The 23,714-nt window shown below is 39.4% G+C and overlaps 1 protein-coding gene and 1 long non-coding RNA gene across 2 annotated transcripts in view; one reads left to right on the forward strand and one right to left on the reverse strand.

The window, feature by feature from the left end:
- The window catches only part of LOC308337199, a 359,267-nt gene extending 338,529 nt beyond the window's left edge, over window positions 1-20,738 (reverse strand). The window contains exons 1-2 of the long non-coding RNA XR_013966300.1: window positions 20,491-20,738; window positions 19,673-19,868 (exon numbers count right to left, since the gene is read on the reverse strand). This is a non-coding gene — a long non-coding RNA (uncharacterized lncRNA). The remainder of the gene's footprint in view (window positions 1-19,672; window positions 19,869-20,490) is intronic.
- A 117-nt stretch (window positions 20,739-20,855) lies between these two features.
- LDOC1 (LDOC1 regulator of NFKB signaling) lies at window positions 20,856-23,184 on the forward strand. Its single transcript, XM_080795365.1, has one exon. It carries the CDS (start codon window positions 20,981-20,983, stop codon window positions 21,428-21,430), a length of 450 nt encoding a protein of 149 aa, XP_080651491.1. The 5' UTR covers window positions 20,856-20,980; the 3' UTR covers window positions 21,431-23,184.
- Window positions 23,185-23,714: the final 530 nt, after the last annotated feature.

Genomic DNA, 23,714 nt, shown 5'->3' on the forward strand with positions numbered 1-23,714 from the left:
CCTACTTTCTGCCAATCGAAGGCTTGTGTTGATCATTTCTAAGAGTCAGTGCCAGGCTGCCCAAATAAATCTGTCCAAAACTAGCAGAAATTGCCAGGTTTTCACTGGTGTGAAAATCTATACATGCGGACACTAATATTTCCCCCACCTCCACTCTGGCTCAGGACATAGTCTTTTAATGAAAAGCAATTGACATAAAAAATTCTCGTTTCAAATGAAAAAATACACAGATGGAGAGATCTTATAAAGCCAGAGTAGAGAACAGTTGGAGTACAAAAAAAGATCTGCTAATGCACATCTAAATCAATAAAATAATAAGTATTTTCATATTGCTCTCCTGTGGAGGAGATTGAGAGAGGCAAAATGTGATTTAAGGAAACAGCTAGGGTATAATGTGTTGCTTTGAGAGAGTACCGGCCTAAGAGAAAAGCTGTCTGAAGCAACCGTCACCTAGTTTAGCAATGTGGGTAAAGGAAGCCTTCAGCCAGAGCGATGTCAGTGACACTGATGCTATGAACCAGACCTATATGGCAACTGCATCAGAACCTGTACAAGTGATACAGAATAAAGCACTCATTATAGGAATTATCTGGTTGTGTGCTAATGTGGGGACTGGTGATGTGGAATCTATCTTTACATCTGTAGTTTCTGAGTCTTGTGTTTGCCCTGAAGATAGAAGGGCAGGGAGTTAGGAAGGAAAGATGCATGTAAAATGGAGGGAAGAAAGGAGAAACCAGAATCTGCAAGCATAAGCTCGAAGCCATGTCAGTCTCCTGCCACCTCTTTGATGATGCAGATAAAATGCAAGAGGAGCCAATGTGTTTCATCAGGAAGCTGAACGCACACCTGGTTCAGAAGTCAGAGAAGCTGGAGCTGAAGGTCCAGCAGGTGCTGAAGGGGCTACAAGCCTGAGTCTAATACCTATGCCAGTAAGATGAGGAAGGAGATCTGTGACAATGTGCACGGACTGCCACTCTGCATAATCCTACACTAAACTGAGTGTAACTACGTAACTATGAGTATGTGTGTGTGTATACATATATATACATATATATGTATATATGTATAACTATGTAACTATGAGTATATATATATTCATAGTATGTGTACTATGAATATATATACATATATATGACATATATGAGTGTGTGTGTATATATATACATATATATGACATATATGAGTATGTATATATACATATATACATATATACGTATATATGCGTATATATATGAGAGGAGGGAGAGAGAGGGGAGGGAGAGAGAGATGATCTACATACTATAAAATTCAGCCTTTAAAACTGTGCAATGTAATGGTTTCTATTATATTCACAAGGCTGTGAAACTATTGACAGAATCAATTTTTAAAACATTTCCATCCAAAAAGAAACCCCATATCCTCTAGCAGTCACATCCATCCTTGCCATGCCCCCAGCACTAAGCAACCACTAATTTACATTCTCTATCTATGCATTTGCCTATTTTGGACATTTAATATAAATGGAATCATATAATACGTGGTCTTTTTGGAGTGGCTTCTTTCATTTAACATTTATTTTCAAGGTTCATCCATGTTGTATGTATTGGTACTGCATTCCTTTTTATTGAGAATATTATTACCTTATACGGATATATCTCATTTTACTTATCTAATCAGTTGGTGGACATTTAAGTTAATTCCATTTCTGGTTATTGTAAATAATTATTCTATGAACAATAGTGTGTATATTTTGGTGTGGGCATATGTTTTCATTTCTCAGAGGTATATACTCAGGAATAGAGTTGCTGAATCAAGTGGTAACTTTATGGTTAACCATTTGAAGAAATGCCAGACTTTTCCAAAGCAGCTATGCTGCTTTACAATTTCACCAGCCATAAATCCTCAGCAACGCTTAGTGTTTTTTATTATTGTTATTATTATTATAGCCATCCCAGTTGGTGTGACATGGTATCTCATTGTGATTTTGATTTGCATTTCCCTAATGATTAATGATGTTGACCATCTCTTCATGTGCCTGTTGGCTAATTGTATACCTTCTTTGGAGAAAGGTCTATTCAAGTCCATTTTTTAAAATTATTTTTTAAAAATATGCTCTACACCCAATGTGAGGCTTGAACTCATGACCCTGAAATCAGAACTCACATGCTTTACCTGCTGAGCCAGCCAGACACGCCTCAAGTCCACTTTTTGAGATCTTTTTCTTTCTGTGTTGAGTTGTATAATTTCTTTAGATATTCTGTATATTAATCATTTATCTGATGCATGACTTGCAAATAATTTATCCCATTCTGTGGGCCATCTGTTCTTTTTACTGATAGTGTCCTTTGAGATACAAAATTTTAAATTTTTACGAAATCCTCATTGTTATGAAATCCAACTTTTTCCTTTTGTCACTTGTGTGTTTGGTGTTACTTCTAAGAAACTGTTGCCAAATACAAGGTCATAAAGATTTGTACCTGGGTTTTCTCTTAATAGTTTCATAGTTCTAGCTCTTATATTAAGGTTTTTGTTTCATTTTGAGTTATCTGTATATGGTCTGAGGTAGGAGTCCAACTTCATTCTTTTGCATGTTACTACTGCCCTAGGGGAGATCACAGTTTTAAAGGCAACAAAGCAGCAAACTGAGACTCTCTGAACCTGAATTTCAGTTCTTTTCCTGCCACTAATATGTCTGGTTCAATATTTATCAATTAGATATACTTTACTTATTATAATACCAAGGTCTTCTATGTGTTTGATTTTATTGTTTTGTCCACTTGGATCTATAATGGTCTGACAGAGATGAATTAAAACCTGCACTACTCTTACATTTTTATCTTCCTCATTTTATTTCCTGCTATTTTTTGTTTTATGAAAATTAATGCTGTATTATTTGGGCACAGAGATTTTCATAATTGTTGGGTCTTTCTTAAGAATTTCACCCTTTATCACTACAAAGCATCCTGTGATTTTTCTATTTTAATGTTTGTTGCCCCAAATTCAACATGCCTGATTTTAAAATCATGAACTCTGCCTGATTTCCGCTTGTGTTTGCATAGTTTAACTCTGTCCTTCATTTCATATCAATGGTTCTGAGTCACTTTATATACATTGGATTTTCCCATATGGTCTTATTGGAAAGTTTTCATTTTTTAAAAGATTTTATTTATTTATTTGAGAGAGAGCAAGAGAGAGAGAGCACGAGCAAGGGCGAACCACAGAGGGAGAAGGAGAAGCAGACTTCCTGCTGAGCAAGGAGCCCAATGCAATGCAGGACACAATCCCAGGATCCTGGAATCATGACCTGAGCTGAAGATAGACGCTTAACCAACTGAGCTACCCAGGCGCCCCAAAAAAGCTTTTATTTTTTAATATGTGAATTTAGCTGATTTTACTTATTGAAATGACAAGCATATATGGACTTAGTTTTGTCAAATTATAAGCTATGCTTTCTGTTTTTACTGCCTTTAATATATTTTCTTTGATTTTTTTGTGTATTTCTTCTCATATTTTCAAAGGATTACATTTTTAATTCAGTAGTTTTCCTTTAATTATAAAGAACACACTCAATCCTCTGCTATTTCTGGTAGTATTCATTGCTGATAATAAACATTAGTATATTTTCACTTTCTCCATCTTTCTTTTCTACCTCTCTATTACTCAAATTTCAGTTCTCTCATTTATCCAAGTATTTATCATTATCCTTTAAAATATCTGGATACATGAATTACTTTATCAAATTAGAATACTATGATTTGACCTCAGTTCTGAAAGATGAACCTGCTACTGTAAAGAACACAAGTCATTTTACTCCAGTCCTGCCTTCCTTCTCTTCCTTAATTACCTCTTTTCTACATCATCAGGGTTTGTGGAATGTGTATTTCTTTATCTGTAATTATAATCTCCACATTTATTTTACTTTTAGCCCTACATTTCAATGGATTCAATACTTACTATTAGTCTTTTTGCCAGATTTTCCACTTATCCCCTCAAGAATGCAGCATGACCACTGTTAGTTTTCTACCGCTGCCATAAAAAATAACCACGGACTCAGTGGCTTGAACGACACAAATTTATTATCCTATAGTTCTGTAGGTCTAAAGTCTGACAAGTCTCTCAAGAAGTAAAAATCAGCAAGTCAGCAGAGCTGCATTCCTTGCTGAATGCTCTGCTAATTGTCTCCTTGTACCTCCAAGTTGTTGTAATTGTAGGGCTGAGATTCTTATTTCCTTACTGGCTGACAGACTGCAGAGCCATCTGCATGCCTTGGCTCCTGGTTCCCTTTCTCCATCTTCAAAGCCAGCAATGGTGGTTTGGAGTCCCTCTCACATTGATTCTCTCCCATATCTCTCCAAATACTCTTTGGCCTCCTTCCTCCAGTTTTAATAAGAGCTCATATGTTTATCCCGGGCTCACATAGATAATCCAGGATAATCTCCCTATTTTAAGGTAACCCCAATTTCAACTGCGAAGTTCTATTTCCTATGAAAGGTAACATACTCACAGCTTCCAGGAACTGGGACATCTTTGGGTGTCCATTATTCTGCCTACTATAACCATCACACCATTTTAAGGTTTTCTTCATATCACAGAAGAGAAGCCAGAGAGAAGTTTCCCAGAATTCTTTTTCCTAAATGGTTCCACATTAAAGTTGCCTATGAGAAGCACTTGCATGAGATTTAGAAGGTGGAACAGATCAGTCTATTATACTGTGCCAGCAGTTGCAGCCAGATGCACAAGCAGATGTGAGATTTACAGGAGCTTCCCAGTACACTCTTGAGAGACATCTGCTTTGTAGTGGCAGACAGAGATAGATACTGGGAGATTCCTCACGATTCTTGAAAAATCACAATAACCTCCCAGCATATGAGTAATATAACTGATGATATAAAACAAACATCTTTTCTATACCTTGGCAAATTATCATACTCCTTTCTAAGTATGGATCGGCTCCCAACATTTTATCCTTTGCATTTTCAATACTGTGAAATTTCTTTAAGAGTTCCTTTAATGTGAAGGGTTTTGCCCATGTTGATTCTTTGTGACATTTTTATCTTTCTCGTTACAACCACTTTCACATTTCATGCTAGGGGTTGTTTGTTTCTTTGATATACTTTCATTTGTTGGTCAATTCCATCTCTTATTATCCGTTTTTGTAAAATGTCACATAGTTTCATCAATGGGAGGAAAGTATGTAACACAATTAGCAGGCTTTGCTGTCTGAACTGAGTGTCAAGCCTATAGTGACCAGTCACTGATAGACTGTATAAGAAGTAATATGACTGGCCATTCATTGTGATGCGTACTTATTATTTACATAGTCATATGTGGACTGAAGAGATAGCAGCAAAATGTGTACTTTATGCAATTATTCAATTGATGCTGTGGTAACTGACATTTGAACCATTTTTTTTGAGCAGTGGTGTTAATTAACTAAATCACGGTCCATTAGTTTTTTGGGGGGCTACCATAACAAGGTACCACACATTTGTAGCTTAAATAACAGAAATTTATTTTCTCATAGTTTTGAAGGCTAGAAGTCCATGATCAAGGTGTTAGCAGGGTTGGTTCCTTCTGAGAGCCACGAGAAAAGGATCTGTTCCAGACCTTTCTCCATGGCTCGTAGAAGGCCATCTTCTCCATGTCTTCACATCATCTTCCCTCTGTATGTGTCTGCAACCAAATTTTCCAGTCATATTGGATTAAGTCCCATCCTAATAAGCTCATTTTTAAAAAATTTCTTTTCAGTGTTCCAGAATTCATTGTTTATGCACCACACCCAGTGCTCCATGCAATACGTGCCCTCCATAATACCTACCACCAGGCTCACCCAACCTCCCACCTCCCTTCCCTCCAAAACCCTCAGTTTGTTTCTCAGCGTCCACAATCTCTCATGGTTCATCTTAACTTAATTTCCTCCCTAAATTCCCTATCTCCAAATAAAGTCATATTCAGTAACTGAATTTTTTCCTTTCAGTAACAAATTTGTGCATATACAAAGAGTATGAAAAGAGAGTGTCCTTTGTTTACCTGAATAGACCCTCAGAGAAATATAGCTAAATTGTTAATTTTAGCAGTATCTTGAAAAAATGACTCATGGGAAATATGTTCCATTAGTTTTTTCCAAGTGCTAAAAACACTCTGTGTCTTTATATGTGAATGTCAGATTTGTTATGCTTAGAATTCTTATGTCACCTTTTCTTTTAAGATCTTTGAACACTCCAATGTTTTTTCTCCTAAATTCAGGTATATTTATATAAACTAGGAGGCAAAGATCTCAAGTGTTCAGTTGGATGAGGGGTAACAATTGTACAGAACCATGTAACAACCAACCAGTTAAAATACTGGAACCCTTTAATCACTCTCAAAATTTCCCTTGTGTCTCTTCGCAGTCAATCTCCCCTGCACATCAAGCCCCAAGCAACCTTTGTTCTGATTTCTATCATCACAGAGCAGTTGTGTCTGTTTTTGAATTTTATTTAAATTGAACAACAGAAGTATAGCTATAAATTGAACCACAGAAGTATGGCTAGCTTCTTTCACTCAACATAATGCTTTGGGGATTCATCCTTGTGCTGTGTGTGTCAGTCCTTTGCTGAATGGTATTGATTATAGGGATGTGCCATAATTTGTTTTATCCATTCTTCTGTTGATAGACATTTGGGTTGTTTCCAATGCTTTATGAGCATTCTAGTAGAAATCTTTTGTGAACATACATTTTTATTTTAGGAACAGATACACATCTAATTGTATAAGGAATTACCAAACAGTACAGTTCTCAAGAGTGTCTGTACCATTTTACATTTTAACCAGCAGTGTATTAAGAACTGTAATCACTTCACATTCTCAAAATCACTCAGAATTATCAGGGTTTTTTAAAAAGTCATTCTAATGAGTATAAAATAGTATCTTACTTTACTTCCCTTACACTAATGATAGTAAGTACCTTTTCATATACCTATTAGCTATTCCTATGTCTTCTTTTGCAAAATAGTTTATTCAAGACTTTTGCCCATTTAAAAAAAATGAGTTGTTTGCCTTTTGTTTTTAGTAAATAAACTATTTTTTGAGCAGTTTGAGGTTTACAGAAAATTTAGTGGAAGTATAGTTTCATATTTTCCCTCAACCATCACCTCACAAGTTCCTATTATTAACATCTTGCTTTAGTATTTGTTACAACTGATGAGCCAATAGTGACACATTATTATTAACTAAGAATATGTTTAGTTTTATAATAAACTGTCAAATTATCTCCTAAGTGTTGTTTTTCCTTTTATTCTTCATTCTTAGGAATTACTTACTTATATGTTCCTGATACATATGTCCTATTTATATATTCTAAAATATATTTACATATTATATATATCAGTCCTTGGTGTGTATATGTGTGTATATATACATTCAGTGGCTTGTCTATTCATTTTTTTCTGATAATTTGAAATTTATTTATATTGGCTTAAATAAAAGCATGCCTTGTAAAATATACATTTTTTTATTGAAGTTTAGTTGACATGCAGTATTTTGTTAGTTTCAGGTATACAATACAGTGACTCAACATGTACACAAATTGTGAAATAATCACCATAATTAGTTACCATCTGTCACCATACAAAGTTATTATGATATTATTGGCTATATTCACTATGCTGTACTTTACATCCTCATGAATTAATTATTTTATAAACGGAAATGTGCATCTCTTAATTCCTTTCACCTACTTTGCCCGTCTCTTTATCCTCCACCTTTCTGGCAACCACTGTTTTTTTTCTCTGTATTTATGAATCTATTTCTATTTTGTTTTGTTTCTTTTGTTTTTCATATTCCACACACAGGTTAAATGATATGGTGTTTGTCTTTCTCTGTCTGACATCTCACTTAGCATAATATTCTTCAGGTTCATCCATGTTGTTGCAAATGACAAGATTTCATTATTTTTTTAATGGCTGAGTAGTAATATTCCACTGTGTGTGTATGTGTATGTGTGATATTACCTCTTTATTTAATCATCTATTTATGAACACTTAGGATGCTTTCATATATTGGATATTACAAATAATGCTTCAATGAACATAGGGATAGATATATATTTTTTTAATTAGTGTTTTCATTTTCTTTGGATAAATATCCAGAAGTGAAATTACTGGATTGTAAGGTATTTCTATTTCTAATTTTTGGGGAACCTCCATACTATATTCCACTGCACTAATTTACATTTCCACTAGAAGTACACAGAGGTTCCCTTTCTCCACATCCACACCAACACTTATTTCTTTTCCTCTTGATAACAGAAATTCTGACAGGTGTAACACAATATCTCATCACAGTTTTTTTGTTTGTTTGTTTGTTTTACTAATTCGTGTTAATTGATATTTTCCTATCTCACTGTGATTTTGATTTGCATTTCCCTGATGACGTTGAGCATCTTTTCATGTGTCTGTTGGCCATCTGTAAATCTTCTTTGAAAAAATGTCTATGTAGGGCCTTTGTCCATTTTTTAACTGGATTTTTTTTGGTGTTGAGTTGTGTGAGTTCTTTATATATCTTGTATATTAACCAGATATATCACTTGCAAATCTCTTCTCCCATTCAGTAGGGTTGCCTTTTGTTTTGTTGACGGTTTCCTTTGCTGCACAAAAGCTTTTTAAAAAGTTTGAAGTAGCTTATTTGTTTCTTTTTGCTTTTGTTGCCTTTGCCTGAGGAGACAGATCCAAAAATATATATATATTCTAAGACCAATGTCCAAGAGTTTACTGTCCATGCTTCTTCTAGGAATTTTATGATTTCAGGTTGAAATTTAGGTCTTTAATCCATTTTGAGTTTATTTTTTATATGGTGCAAGACAGTGGTCCAGTTCCATTCTTTTTCAAGTAACTGTCCTGTTTTCCCGACACAATTTACTGAAAAGACTGTAGTTTCCCCATTGTATATTTTTGCCTCCTTTCTTGTAGATTAATTGACCAAATAAGCATGGGTTGATTTCTGGGCTCTCCATTTTGTCCCATTAATTTATGTGTCTATTTTTGTGCCAGTACCAATACTGTTTTGATTACCATAGATTTGTAGCATAGTTTGAAATGGAAGTGTGACACTTCCAGCTTTATTCTTTTTCAAGGTTACTTTGATTATTTGGAGTCTTCTGTGGTTCCACAAAAATTTTAGGATTATTTGTTCACATTCTGTGAAAAATATCATTGGTATTTTGATAGGGACTACATTGAATTTGTAGATTTACTTTGGGTGGTATAGCTATTTTAACAATATTAATTCTTCCAAACCATGAACATGGTAAATCTTCCCATTTGTTTGTTTCATCTTCAATTTATTTCATTACTGTCTTATAGTTTTCAGAGTACAGGTCTTGTAACTCCTTGGTTAAATCTATTCCTGGGTATTTTATTTTTTGATGTAATTGTAAGTGGGATTATTTTCTTAATTTTACTTTCTGACTGTTTGATATTTGTATGTAGAAATGCAACGCATTTCTGAATATTAATTTGGTATCCTGCAACTTTACTAAATTCATTTATTAGTTCTAATAGTTTTTGTGGAGTTTTCAGTTTTTTATATAGACGTTTGTATCCTGCAGCTTTACTGAATTCATTTATTAGTTCTAATAGTTTTTTTGTGGAGTCTTCAGTTTTTTATGTCATCTGCAAATAGTGACAGTTTTAGTTCTTCCTTACCAATTTGGATGCCATTTATTTCTTATTCTTGTCTGACTGCTATCATTTGGGATTCCAGCACTATGTTAAATAAAAGTGGGGAGTGGGCATCCTTGTCTTGTTCTTGATCTTAGAAAAAAATCTTTCAGCATTTCACCATTGAGTATGATGTTAGCTACGATTTTGTCATATACAGTCTTAATTATGTTGAACTATGTTCCCTCTGTACCCACTTTGTTAAGAATTTTTATCACAAATGGATGTTGAATATTGTCAAATGCTTTTTCTGCATCTATTGAGATGATCATATTATTTTTATCCCTCACCTTGTTAACGTGGGGTATCACATTGATTGTGAATATTGAATCACCCCTGCATCGCTGAAATAAATCCCATTTGATTGTGGTGCATGATCATTTTCATGTATTGTTGAATTCCGTTTGCTAATACTCTGTTAAGGATTTCTGTGCCCATATTCTTCACGGAAATTGGCTTGTAATTTTTGTAGTGTCTCTATTTGGTTTGGGTATCAAGGTAATGTGGGCATCATAGAATGAATTTGGAAGAATTTCTTCCTCTTCAGTTTTTGGGATAGTTTGAAAAGGATAGGTATTAACTCTTCTTTAAATGTTTGGTAAAATTCACCTGTGAAGTCCCAGGCTTTTGTTTGTTGGAAGGTTTTGGAGTATTAATTCAATTTATTTGCTGGTAATTGGTCTATTCGAGTTTTCTCTTTCTTCCAGTTTCAGTTGTGGTAGTTTATGTTTCTAGGAATTTATCCATTTCTTTTAGGTTGTCTAATCTGTTGGCACATAACTGTTCATAGTAGTTTGTTAAAATCTTTTGTATTTCTATGGTATCATTTATAATTTCTCCTCTTTCTTTTTTTTTTAAAGATTTTATTTATTCATTTGACAGACAGAGATCACAAATAGGCAGAGGCAGGCAGAGAGAGAGAGAGGAGGAAGCAGGCTCCCCGCTGAGCAGAGAGCCCAATGTGGGGCTCAATCCCAGGACACTGGGATCATGACCCGAGCTGAAGGCAGAGGCTTTAACCCACTGAGCTACCCAGGCGCCCCAATTTCTCCTCTTTCATTTCTGATTTTATTTACTTGGCCCCTCTCTCCTTTTTACTGATGAGTGGGCTAGAGTTCTATGAATTTTGTTTATCTTTTCAAAGAACCAGCTCTCAGATTCATTATTTTTTTTCCATATTTAAAGTCTCCATTTCACTTAGAACAAAATTTCTGTTCTAAACTTTATTCTTTCCTTCTACTAACTTTAGCTTTTGTTTGCTCTTTATCTAGTTCCTTTAGGTATAAAATTAGATTGTTTATGTGAGATTTTTCTTGTTTCTTGAAGTAGGCTTGTATCACTATAAACTTCCTTCTTAAAACTGCTTTTGCTGTGTCCAGTTGATTTTGGAACATTGTGCTTCAATTTTCATTTGTCTCAAGGTATTTTATGGTCTCCTCTTTGATTGCTTCATTGACCCACTGGTTGTTCAGTAGTATGTTGTTTAGCTTCCACATGTTTATGTTTTTTCCAGTTTTTTTTTTCTTGTCATCGATTTCTAGTTTCATCCTGTTGTAGTCAGAAAAGATGTCATTTTGTTCATTATTTTCTGGTTATTTTTGTAGTTCTTCCCTATTTCTTTCTTCTCTTGCTCTCTTTCAATTTGATGATTTTCCTTAGTGTTATGTTTAGATTCATTTTTCCCTGCATTTTATGTATCTGTTATAGGCTTTTGGTTTGTGGTTACCATGATGTTCATATACAACTGATGAACATAGCAGTCAATTTTAAATTGAAACTCTCTTAAGTTCTAAAGCATTATTCATTTTCTTAGCATCTCTTAATGAACAATATATTTTTCATCTTTATCAATCTAATTTATAAGTTTTTCTTTTGTGGATAGAAGCTTCATTCATAGTTTTAGCTTTTACTTGTCTATCTCAAGTTAATGGTTATATATGAAATGAGGTAAGATTTGAAGCTCATCTTTCCTTCCCATATGGCTTTATAGTTGTTCTAGAAGTGAAAAATCTATAATAGCAATTTGCATTCCTAACCCTAATATCTTTATTCCTGAAAAACATTCTACACTAAAAGTAATGAGGGTTCCTTGAGAAATGGCTGATTACAGAGGTGGGACAGGAAAAGTACAAGATGAGCCAGGAATATCTTATTATCTCAGAAAGAAAGTGCTTAAAGAATAAAGTAAGCATGTTTTAAAAGGACAGAGAAGCCAGCTTAAAAGGGTTCCCACTTCAAATGTGGGAAATTTGAACATCAGCATGAATAAAGATAGTAATGTATTATAATCTGCTGCATAAAATAAGAATTCAAGGGCTCATACTGATAAAAATAAAGATGAATAAAAGATGAAAAAGCTCTCTCTTAGGGTAGAATGTAAACTAATATTAAATATTTCTTAATAATCACAAAGTAATTATCTCAACTTTGGAGGGGAAAATCTGGCAGAAAACTCTCTTAACCAACTGATAAAATTACTACCACCAGAGATGGAACAAAGGGAAATCGTGTGCTTTCTGATATGAAGCACTGAGAAAAAGAGTGACACTTCTGTGGTATTCCTGCCAAAAATGCATAAAATAAATCTAATAATGGAGAAAATACTAGCAATTGAGGGACACTTTGTAAAGTTACTAAAAAGCCTGCACTTTTCAAAACTACCAAGGTCATGCCAAAGAAAGACTGAAAAACTGTTCCAGACTTAAGAAAACTGAAAAGACATGGCAACTAAATGAAGCACACGATCCAGGATTGGATACTCAACCTAAAAATTTCCTGTTGGTAATAGCTAGAGAAAATCTTAATGGGGCCAGTACATTTAAAAGTAGCATCATGTCAGTGTTAATCTTGATTTTGATAGTTAGCCTATGGTTTTGTAGGACAGTGTACTTGTTTATAGCAAATGCATGCTGTAATAATAAGTGGAAATGAGTCTTCATGTTTGCAAGTCTCGAATGGTTTAGGAAAAAAGATCTCTCTCTCTCTCTCTCTCTCACACACACACACACACACACACACACACTAACTAACTATGAAAGAAAGATAAACCAAATGGGGTAAAATGTTAATAACTGGTTCACTTTAGGGAAGCATATGTAGGAATTCACAAAAACCCTACAAGTCTTTTACACATTTGAAATTATTTCAAAACAAGTTTTAAAAGAATGGAAATTAAGAATTAATGTGTCGGGGTGCCTGGGTGGCTCAGTGGATTAAAGCCTCTGCCTTTCAGCTCAGGTCATGATCTCAGGATCGGGCCCCTCATTGGGCTCTCGGCTCAAGGGGGAGCCTGCTTCCCCCTCTCTCTCTCTGCCTGCCTTTCTGCCTACTTGTGATCTATCTGTCAAATAAATAAATAAAATCTTTAAAAAAAAAAAGAATTAATGTGTCACCAAGATCTATAACTTATCCAACACAACACCCAAAAAACAAACGGTCAAGAAACAGGCAGGAGACATGAATAAACATTTCTCCAAAGAAGACATACAAAGGGCTAACAGACACATGAAAAAATGCTCAACATCACTCGGCCTCAGGGAAATACAAATCAAAACCACCAGGAGATACCACCTCACACCAGTCAGAATGGCTAAAATTAACAACTCAGGAAACAATAAATGTTGGTGGGAATGCAAACTGGTACAGCCCCTTTGGAAATAGTATGGAGGTTCCTCAAAAAGTTAAAAATAGAGCTACCCTATGACCCAGCAATTGCACTACTAAGTATTTACCTGAAGGATATAAACACAGTGATTCCAAGTGGCACCTGCACCCCAAGGTTTATAGCAGCAACGTCCACAATAGCCAAACTATGGTAAGAGCTCAGAGGTCCATCAACAGATGAATGGATAAAGATGTGGTATGTGCACCCCCCCCACACACACACACAGGAATATTACTCAGCCATCAAAAAGAATGAAACCTTACCATTTGCAATGAGGTGGATGGAACTAGAAGATATTATGCTGAGTGAAATAAGTCAATCAGACAAAGACCACGATGTGATTTCACTCATATATGGAATTTAAGAAACAAAACAGGATCACAGGGGAAGGGAGGGAAAAATAAGACAAAATCAGAGAGGAAGACAAACCATAAGAGACTCTTAACTCTAGGAAACAAACTGAGCATTGCTGGAGGCGAGAATGGTGAGGGGATAGGGTAACTGGGTGATGGGCATTAAGGAGGGCACATGATGTAATATGCATTGGGTGTTATATACAACTTATGAACCACTGAACTCCACCTCTGAAAGTAATAATATACTATATTTTAATAATTTGAATTTATATAAAATTTAAAAAGAATTAATGTGTAAAAAAATTTTACACTTTAAAATTTACTTTCATATTCATTTTCTCACTTGCGACTCACACCAACTTTGTGAGAGGGCATTTTTCTTCACTTTTTACAAATAAGGAAATTGGGTTTCAGAGATGCTCAATGGCTTATCTATGAAAGAACATGTCAGATGTAAAACCTGGACCAGCTATTCTCACCCCTGGTCCAACTTTCTTTTTATAATTCCATGTTGCCTTTATTTATTTTATTTATTTTATTTTTTTTTTATCCTCTTACACTGTTGGTGGGAATGCAGGTTGGTGCAGCCACTTTGCAAAAACAGTGTGGAGATTCCTCAAAAAATTAAAACTAGAGCTACTCTGTGACCCTGAAATTGCTACTGGGTATTTACCCCAAAGATACAGACGTAATGAAAACAAGGGCCACATGTACCCCAATGTCCATGCTGCCTTTAAAGATCATGTCTTACGGGGGTGCCTGGGTGGCTCAGTGGGTTAAAGCTTCTGCCTTCGGTTTGGGTCATGGTCCCAGGGTGCTGGGATCGAGCCCTGCATCAGGCTCTCTGCTCAGCAGGGAGTCTGCTTCCTCCTCTCTCTCTGCCTGGTTCTCTGCCTACTTGTGATCTCCGTCTGTCAAATAAATAAATAAACTCTTTAAAGATAATGTCTTATAGGGGTGCCCGGGTAGCTCAATCAGTTAAGCAGTTGGCTCAGATCATGATGTCAGGGTCATGAAACGGAGCCCTGCATTGGGCTCCACATTGGGCATGAAGTCTTCTTGAGACTCTCTCTCTCCTTCTCACTCTGCCTTACCCCTCCTATTCACGTTATGTTCGCCTTATGCAAGTTACTCATCTCCTCTGGAACTTCATTTCCTCATCTATGATTGGTTTTCATTAGCAGGCCACTCTGTAGGTCCGTCTCTCATTTAACAACAAAATAGCCCTTAGAACGAGCAACTAGCACTGTCCCCTCCAACTCTGAACTTCTGTGATTCCATCCGCATTTTGCACAAACACTGGGGTACTTGTCGGAACCAGTCTGAGATTTGAGAAAGATACATACCTCCTCTTACCTAGGGAGGGTTTTTACTCAAAGAACCCATTTCCCATATTGAGAGAACTAGGCACTGAGTGGACAGGAGGAGCCAAAGGTGCTGAAGGAGGCTAGCAGGAAAGCTTAGGGAACCTAACAGGAGAAGGTTCTGGAACTCAGCTGAGGGCCAACCAGAGATGCTCCTAGGGCTGAGAGAAGCACTGTTTCCTTCTCTCAGGTAACCCTAGAACTGTTGGCCTCTCCCGGGAGGACCACCATGGTGGCACATTGATGAAGGAAGTTTTCTGGAAGTACAATTGCCTCTTTCCTCTGGGAAAGCATGAAATATCCAATCCCAGATATAGCAGGAATTCTCCCACAATTGAGAGAGAAAACAGAAAATGTTACAAAGGTAGCCCTCAGAATATTGCAATGGACAATTTCTTCCCTAAAAATCATGTCTCAGAGATTCAGAGATGCTCAATGGCTTATCTATGAAAGAACATGTCAGATGTAAAACCTGGACCAGCTATTCTCACCCCTGGTCCAACTTTCTTTTTACAATTCCATGTTGCCTTTATTTATTTTATCTCTCTCATTAGGAGAGTAGCATATTTTGAGCTGAGAGAAAGCAAGACCAACTTGAAACCTTATTTTATTCTTCCGACTACTTATTGAAGAGTAAACATTTTTTAAATTTACGTTTTATCATTAAATTTATAGATACTAGGATAAAATAAGAGAGGTGAACTAACTGCACATTAAATTTAAAATGCAGGTAACATAATCACTGCAAGACTAATAAATCACAATTCTCCAATGAAAAATAATACGCAATCTGTGTATAGCAGTTTGTGGTTTGCCAAATACTTTTATGTTTTATCATTTGATCTTCACCGCAGTCTTATGATTTAGATCCTATTACTCTACATGTTCGTTAAAAAGGAGACTGAGGCTCAGAAGAATTAAGCGACTTGCTCAAGCCACATAGTAAACAAGACCATGACGATTTGAACCCAAATTTCAAAAATTCTTTTCTTTCCCTGATGCTGCCCTGAAATGTGCTTCCCTCTTTTACGTAGCATATATATCCCTTAGAGAACACATGGCCAGTTTTGATTTTATTTTTGCCACACTGTGACCCTGCCAGTTCTCATTACAAATAGCATCGCTGGTAGTAGAGGGCAGCAATATGCATGCGTCCACTTGGATATGACAGCTCACGTGACGTGTGTGTCACATGCAGTCTCCTTAGATTCATCATGATGCCAGATACTTTCTAAACTATATGAAAATGCTAGAAACAAACCAAGTGTATAAATTCTTATATGTTCGAGGTGACTAATTATATTAATGTAATTAGGATAGAGGAAAAAAATGGGAATAAAAATCTAGAGCAATATACTAAAGGAAATAAAGTCTAGATTATAGCAAAATGGAAATATACATGAATAATACAAATTGTTCAGTAATAAGACATTAATTCATAGAAATCACTCATTTATAGAAATCTGATTTTCTAGTTCTGTATCTTTGGGATGGTGGGTGTATTTGGCACTATCCTTCTCCTGCATCATCTGAGAATCTGAACAAAGTTGGGTCTCTTTAGTTTTGAGACGGGAGTGTGTACCTGAGAAATTCAGGTGGAGTATTATACAATCATGAAGAAGAGAGCTCTGTATATTCTGTGTCTCCTGACATATATCTTGATCACTCGACATGACTTGTTCAACATATCTATTAGCAGAACAATGTGTCTTTGGATTCTGTGAACCCCATGTATCTATCTGGAAGGAGACAAACTGAATTTTGGATTTCCAAGTGGGATTTTGTAGGGAGAGGGAGAGGTACCAGGAATGTTTCCTTTTTATTTTAATACACCAGTATGAATTTGTTAACCATAAGAATATATTAATTTAGTACTTAAATAAACATGTAAAAATGTTTTAGGACATTTGGTAGGCTGGAGAGGGTGAAGCTATACCTTTTCATTTCTCTCTCTAGGCCAAGAGGTCTCCACGGCCCTCTTGATGTGGTTACTCTAAAAAGCAGTCCAAGGGGTACCTCGTTAAGAAGGAGGGGGAGAATATGTTTATAAAAAAAATAAAAAAAATTAATTAAAAAAAAAAGAAGGAGGGGGAGAGGTCTATGGGCAGAAGCCTGGATCGTAGTGGCACCCATATGACCCTCTCACAAATATCCCCTCCGAAGCAGCTTTCTGCACCTTGCTGAACATTCAAGTGCCAGGTTGGTTTACCCAATCTGCGCACACCCCTCTAGAGGCTGAAGAAGCAAGGAACACTTTCCTGCCTTGTTTCAAGGGAATGTTACAAGTCTGGCTGCTAGTTTATATGGGGGTAGGGTTTAAGGCCTGGGTTTTAAGGCTTAAGAGATAAGCACTGGAGATTACCCCCTTGGCCTCGGGCCAACGGTTCTGCTAAATACTGGGGTCTGAAACACTACAGGACCTTCTGGGCTAGAGTTGTCCTGATTAAGTTCCTGAGCCTGAGATAAGATAACACAGTGTACTTTGCCTCTGCCCCCAGCATCTTCACACAGTTGAAAAGGAACATTCAAGGGTCACTTGAGAGGAGAGAGGAAGGACAGTGACGTGCAGCCCAAAGCAAGGTGAACGGAGAAGGAAGGGCTAGCAGGCCTTAGCACTGGTGGGAAAGCATCAAGGGTAGCAGGAAGCTGGTTAACATGAACATTAGGAGTCTATACATTTTTAGCTACTGATATGACTCACCTCTTCCCGGCTGCTTCCCCCTTGGGTCCCTGATGACCTGCCTGTATCTCCTCCCTCCCTCCAAGTTGGGAAGCATTTCCCAAAGTCACCGCTCAGCTCTGTGATCAGTTCTGGCCAGGGTATTTCTTGTTTTCTAGGAACTCAGAGCCCCCTCAGAGGCGATACTTGTGGTTGCCTCCTCTGTTTCCCTTCCAGACTCCCTCTGTCACAGGGTTATAAGGAAGAAGACTAGGGCAGCGCGAGCCTAATTAGCTCTGGACCCCCGGCAGACCTGCCTCATTCACAGAAGTCTGGTGTATAACAACTGTTCCATGGAAGGGCATGTGCAACAGAGTCAGAGAAGCTGAGACTGTGGTACTGTGCCACCAATGTATTGCTCTCTTGGGTCTCAGGCTTCTAGGGTGCCTGTCCTTGTGTATGGTCCTTGTTCAAGGGCCACGTAGGCAGCTCATTTCAATCACCAGATCTGGTGCCTGCCACAGAACGTTTGCTGCTGGGACTAGAACCCTGAGCAGCTCTTATTGTATTACGGTCTGCACATGGAAAGTGGAGGTGGACATTCACTACTGCCCAGCAGGTCCACCATCCATCCAGTGCTGTGAATGGGCAGAATGGCCAGAAACCTGCCTCTGACATTTCCTGTCCCTTCATTCAATCCACTGAACACTTATGGGGTGCCCAGGAAATTCTTTGAGATGCTGAAGATGAACAAATGACTGAGAGAGGGTCTCTGCTTGGCCCCCAGGGGCTTCTCATCTAGTGCGGGAGCTCATGTCGCAGGAGAGTCCAAGGTTCATAGTTCCTCCTACATGCTATCAGTAGAGTGATCTCTTCCCACTTGGACCTTGGCCTGTTTCCTCTCCTCTCAGCCTCTCACTTCCACAGATACCCAATCAATTCTATTGTAAAAATACTAATTAGGGTGTTTTAAAAATTATTTTGCCATTTTTATCATGTCAGTCATCATTTCACTATTTCATGACCAGAAATAGATAATTTTGGACAATTTGAAGAGTATTTTGAACACTTTGTGCAGCTACCACTTCCATTTTTTATCTCAACATCTCAACATCTGTACCCTGAGATTCTTTCACCTACCAAACATTTCTGGATCTTCTACTCTGGCCCAGACACTTTTCCAGGAATGCAGGATAGAGCAGCTACTTTGTTCACAGAGACTTACATTCTAAAGTGGAATTACATTCATCATTTTGACTGATGAACAAAGTGCTATAGGATATGAGGGCTGCTAGTATGACAAATGCTATGTAGGGAAATGAAGAAGAATGGGGGTTAGAGATTACTGATAGACAGTAGGGTGCTCTGATAGACGAGGTGGTCAGGAAAGTCTTTTCTGAAAACAGTGGGAGAAGGAGTCGGGGCAGCTAACTGGGGAGAGAGCCTCATAAGGCAGAAAAGATAGAAAATGCAAAGATCCTGAGGCCAGGTGTGTGGTGAGAATAAGCAAGAAGGATAACGTAATCATGGGAATAGGCACAGGAGATGAGGCATGACCAAGACTTTGCTTTTTATTTCAAGTGAGAGGGAAAAACTGTTGGGAAGATTTTGAGCAGGGGAGTAAAAAGCTCTCACTTTTGTTTTAAAGGATTCCTGTGCCTACTCTGTAGGCACCGAGAAATACGAGCCACTGCCCCAAGACACTGCCCACCCCTTCCTTCCCTGGCCATATCCACGTGTGATCCTTTCCAAGATCCCCAGTAGAAGCTTGAAACTGAGGATAGTACTAAATCCTATATAGACTATATTTTTCCCTATACATATACCTATGATAAAATTTAAATAAATTAGGCACAGTAAGACATTAACAACTAATATAGTAAAACAGAATGTTTATAACATTTTGCAAGTTTCAAAATATCTCTTAAAATATCTTATGGTACTGCACTCACCCTTCTTGTGATGATGTGACATGATAAAACGCTTAGCGATGAGACGCAGTGAGGTGAATGACATAGGCACTGTGACGCAGGATCAGGCTACCGTTGACCTTCTGAGGGTAGGTCAGAAGGAGGGTCAACTGATTCCAGACCAAACCGCCACTGGCACCGGTAACTGAAGCGCAGGAAAGCAAAACTCCTGTGCGTACTGTAGGAAGAGAAGAGTGAAAGCTAAGCGGTTTGCAGCAGTCTGGGTGATGAAGAAAGGCTGGGGCAGGGGGGTGGTAGAAGTGACAAGTGATTGAACTGGGGATGTATTTTAAAAGCAGAGCCAACATAATGTCAGCTCTAAGGTCCTGGACCCAACTTAGCGGTCAGCAACTATTTGAAAAATAAATTTCAAAGTAGAAAACCAAAACTATTTAAAAACACAAATCTTCATTGTTAAGCAACGAATAAGGTATGAATGCTGGCCAAGGGACACTAATACTGGGACATGAACTAGAGGGCTAAAGATAGGCAAGAGCCTGCAAATGGTTCTACAATGTTGATTTTGCAGAACTTTTTATACTTCACTGTTTAGAAAAATAATTTTTTAAAAAGGAGGTAGGTACACAGTATTATTTCCCAACTAAAGAAAAAATCCCCGTTGAAATAGTTTTGTAAGAGGAGCCCTAAGGCTCTTTCATAACTCTGAAAGGTTGTGACTCCCGCGGTGCAGCCAGCAGAGCTACTAGTTCTCTGGGTGAGTGAAATTTAAATAAGCAAGGACAAGTGTTAAAAAACAAAAACAAAAACACGCAAGTGGAATCTAGTAGCCACAGACCCACCAAAGAACACTGAATTGTGCGAGTCGGCTGAGTCGAAGGGTGATTAATCCTTTAAACTCGAGCAGGCTGGCCCTGAGACGTGGGCTTTAGCACTCACTCGTTCCTGGCTAAGCCGGGCCCACATCCGGGGGGTCCACCGGGGTCCCCCGCCTTTACACGCTCCGGCCTCGAGAACCACCCACCCGCCATGCCGGGACCCTGCCCCCCCGCCTTTCCCCCGACCAAGTCTCCGCGCCCCGGGCCCCCCCGCCGGCCACGCCCCCACGCGGCGCCGGTCGCCTCCCTGGCCACGCCCCCCGACCCGGGCCGCGCCGGCGCGCCGGCCGCCCAAGTGGCTGTGCGGGCGGAGCTTGCGCAGCCGCCGGACCCTTACGCGCACCGCCCTCCGCCCCTGGCCACCGTGAGCCTCCGCGGACACGCACTTCCTGCGAGGCCTCCGTGCGCACCTTAGCCGAACCGAGCCGAACCCAGCACTTCCAAGTCGTTAGCCATGGTGGACGAGCTGGTGCTGCTGCTGCACGCGCTCCTGATGCGGCACCGCGCCCTGAGCATCGAGAACAGCCAGCTCATGGAACAGCTACGGCTGCTGGTGTGCGAGAGGGCCACCCTGCTGCGCCAGGTACGTCCGCCGAGCTGCCCGGTGCCCTTCCCCGAAACGTTTAGCGGCGAGAGCTCCCGGCTCCCTGAGTTTATCGTGCAGACGGCGTCTTACATGCTGGTCAACGAGAACCGATTCTGCAACGACGCCATGAAGGTGGCATTCCTAATCAGCCTGCTTACCGGGGAAGCCGAGGAGTGGGTGGTGCCCTACATTGAGATGGATAGCCCCATCCTAGGTGATTACCGGGCCTTCCTGGATGAGATGAAACAGTGTTTTGGCTGGGATGACGACGAAGAAGATGACGACGACGACGACGACGAAGAAGAAGATGATTACTAGGCCGGGAGACCCTCGGGCCCGGGGGGGAGGGCCCTGCACGCAGCCATCCTCTCCCCCACTCCCCTGCCCGGCCCGGCTCGGAGCCGCCAAGCTCCCTTTCGTCCCCGGATCCCCTTCCCTATCCTTGCCCTGCGGTTTTCTGTCATCTCCCCGTAGTGCTTGCCTTTGTTCCAGGAGTAGTGCTCCATTACCTGCTGCTGGGTCCTCGCTCTGAAGCGCCGCCACCCACTCTGGCCAGCCCCAGGACCCTCCCCTGCTAATTTGGACTGTGTCCTGAGCCCCAGCTATAGGGCAGGCCCCTGTTACAAACTCGTCAGACTACACACAGCTCTGCCCTGCCGACTGCAAGGCCTCCGTCTGCCCAGAGACCTACGCTGCCATTTCACCACCATCCACCACATTCCAGCGACAGACCACAGCCTTTGAAAATAAGGACCAACCTAGAAGATGCCTGAGTTGGCTGTATCTCCTCCTCGGACATTAATTTGGACAGCTCACCAACCCCCAAGGGGCCAGTCTTTCAACCTGGTTAGTTCCCTACCTACTCCCAGAGTCGTCCCCTTCCCCACCAAATTGCTGCCGGGGCCTAGTGTGCCTGGCAGCCAAATTGTTGACATTTCTTTTCTCTGCACCAGTTTTGCACAGCTGTCCTTTTACTTGCAAAACTGCAGCAGTCCCAACAGATGTGTGCATTTGGACAAACATACTAAAAACAAAACAAACAAAAACAGGCACTCAGCCCAGCTCCTCAGTACCACCTGGAAAAAGCATTTACGTTCTTTCCAATAAATATAAAGCACTACAAAAAAAAAAAAAGAAGAAGAAAGGAGTGTCTTTTAATGGTTAAGTGCTATCATTGGCCTCTACCAATCTCTCTCTGACTCTCATTATTTCCCCTGAGATCAGGGAACCTAGTTCAATCCCAGTATTCACCACTGTCATCTCTAGGCGACAGAGGACAGCTATCACAGGATTTGATAGAGATTCTGGTACTCTCCTCACCAAGGCATTTCTTAAAGCCCTGGCAAGAGGATTGAGTGTCCTCTGGGGCCTCCAGGGTGGCATGGGTAAGGGGTGGTTGAGCAGGTGGCACACCATCCCAAAGTGGGACACTAGACAGTGAAAGGGGACACTATTAATAATTAGACTGGGACATCAAGCATAAGACACATACAATATTACCATTTTCCTGAGCCTTTGGGTTACTTCCTCAACACTGCTAGGGAAATTCTGTCCCTTAATTCTTATCATCTGAGGACTGCTATTGAGCTAAGACTTAAGTTAACAACGTAGCACCTTTCAGGCACTTGAGCTAACATTAAATCCTGGGTCCTGGGTGAGTGTACCCATAGTAAATAGTGATCTTAACATTTCATCACCCCAGGTGAACACTCTTAGAATCCCCAGCCATACATATGTCCCAGATTCCTGCCTATGGAAATTCGCAAGATGCCTGGCTATCTCCCGAACGAGACCTTGTCCTGTTACCTGGGCTGTGCTGAGACCTCTTTATAGGCCCGGAGGGCTCAGAGGCATTGAGGGAATGGGGTGGGTGCTGAGAAGAACTCTTCGAAATCTTAAATCAGGGAAGTTTGGTTGTGTGGTTTGTGGGAGCTACCTCTGCCAACCAGGAACATTTAGGAGAATTTGAGGGGTTCACAGTTCTCATCTATATCTGCCCAAATGTACTCATTATACCATAACTGGAGTCAGCCCTACCTTAAGATCTCTAATTTAGGTAATAAACTTCCCTATTACATAAGACCTTTTGAGGCTGGTTATTCTTTGATTTTTAATAGTAAACCTCCCAGTGTGGATTAAATGAGATCCTGGTCATCATCCTGGTCACCTCACAGGCATATATTCATTGAGATCACGCCCATGAGGTCTTTACAGTTGTCCCTACTACATGGTGAACATCCAGTAAATATGGGCTGTTACTCCAGACTTGGGATTGGAAGTCTAACTTGGAAAGCAGGTGTCTTGCTGTGAGTTTGGCTTTAGTAGGAAAATGTCAGGGGTGAGCAGGAACGGAACAGGCTCGGGGAGAGTGGAAATGAGAGCACGCTGAGACGTCGTTTACTCATTGGGATCTGACATAAAGTCAGGTAGAAAGTTTACTTGGTCAACAGGAAAAATTTAGGTCAGGAGTGATTTCTCTGGCCTAAGAAAGTTGTTTCTGGAGGGAAAGGATGGGTGGATATGGTTTAGCAAAGGAGGTTGAGGCCCAAATTGGGTAGATGTGGGAAAGTGGTAGGCAAGAGCTGAAAGCTAGGTAAAGGGT

Source organism: Martes martes, assembly GCF_963455335.1.
Source record: "Martes martes genome assembly, chromosome: X".
Taxonomy (NCBI): Eukaryota; Metazoa; Chordata; class Mammalia; order Carnivora; family Mustelidae; genus Martes; species Martes martes.

Coding starts and splice junctions, on each gene's coding strand:
- LDOC1 (XM_080795365.1), top strand. CDS start 20,981: ATGGTGGACGAGCTGGTGCTGCTGCTGCACGCGCTCCTGATGCGGCAC.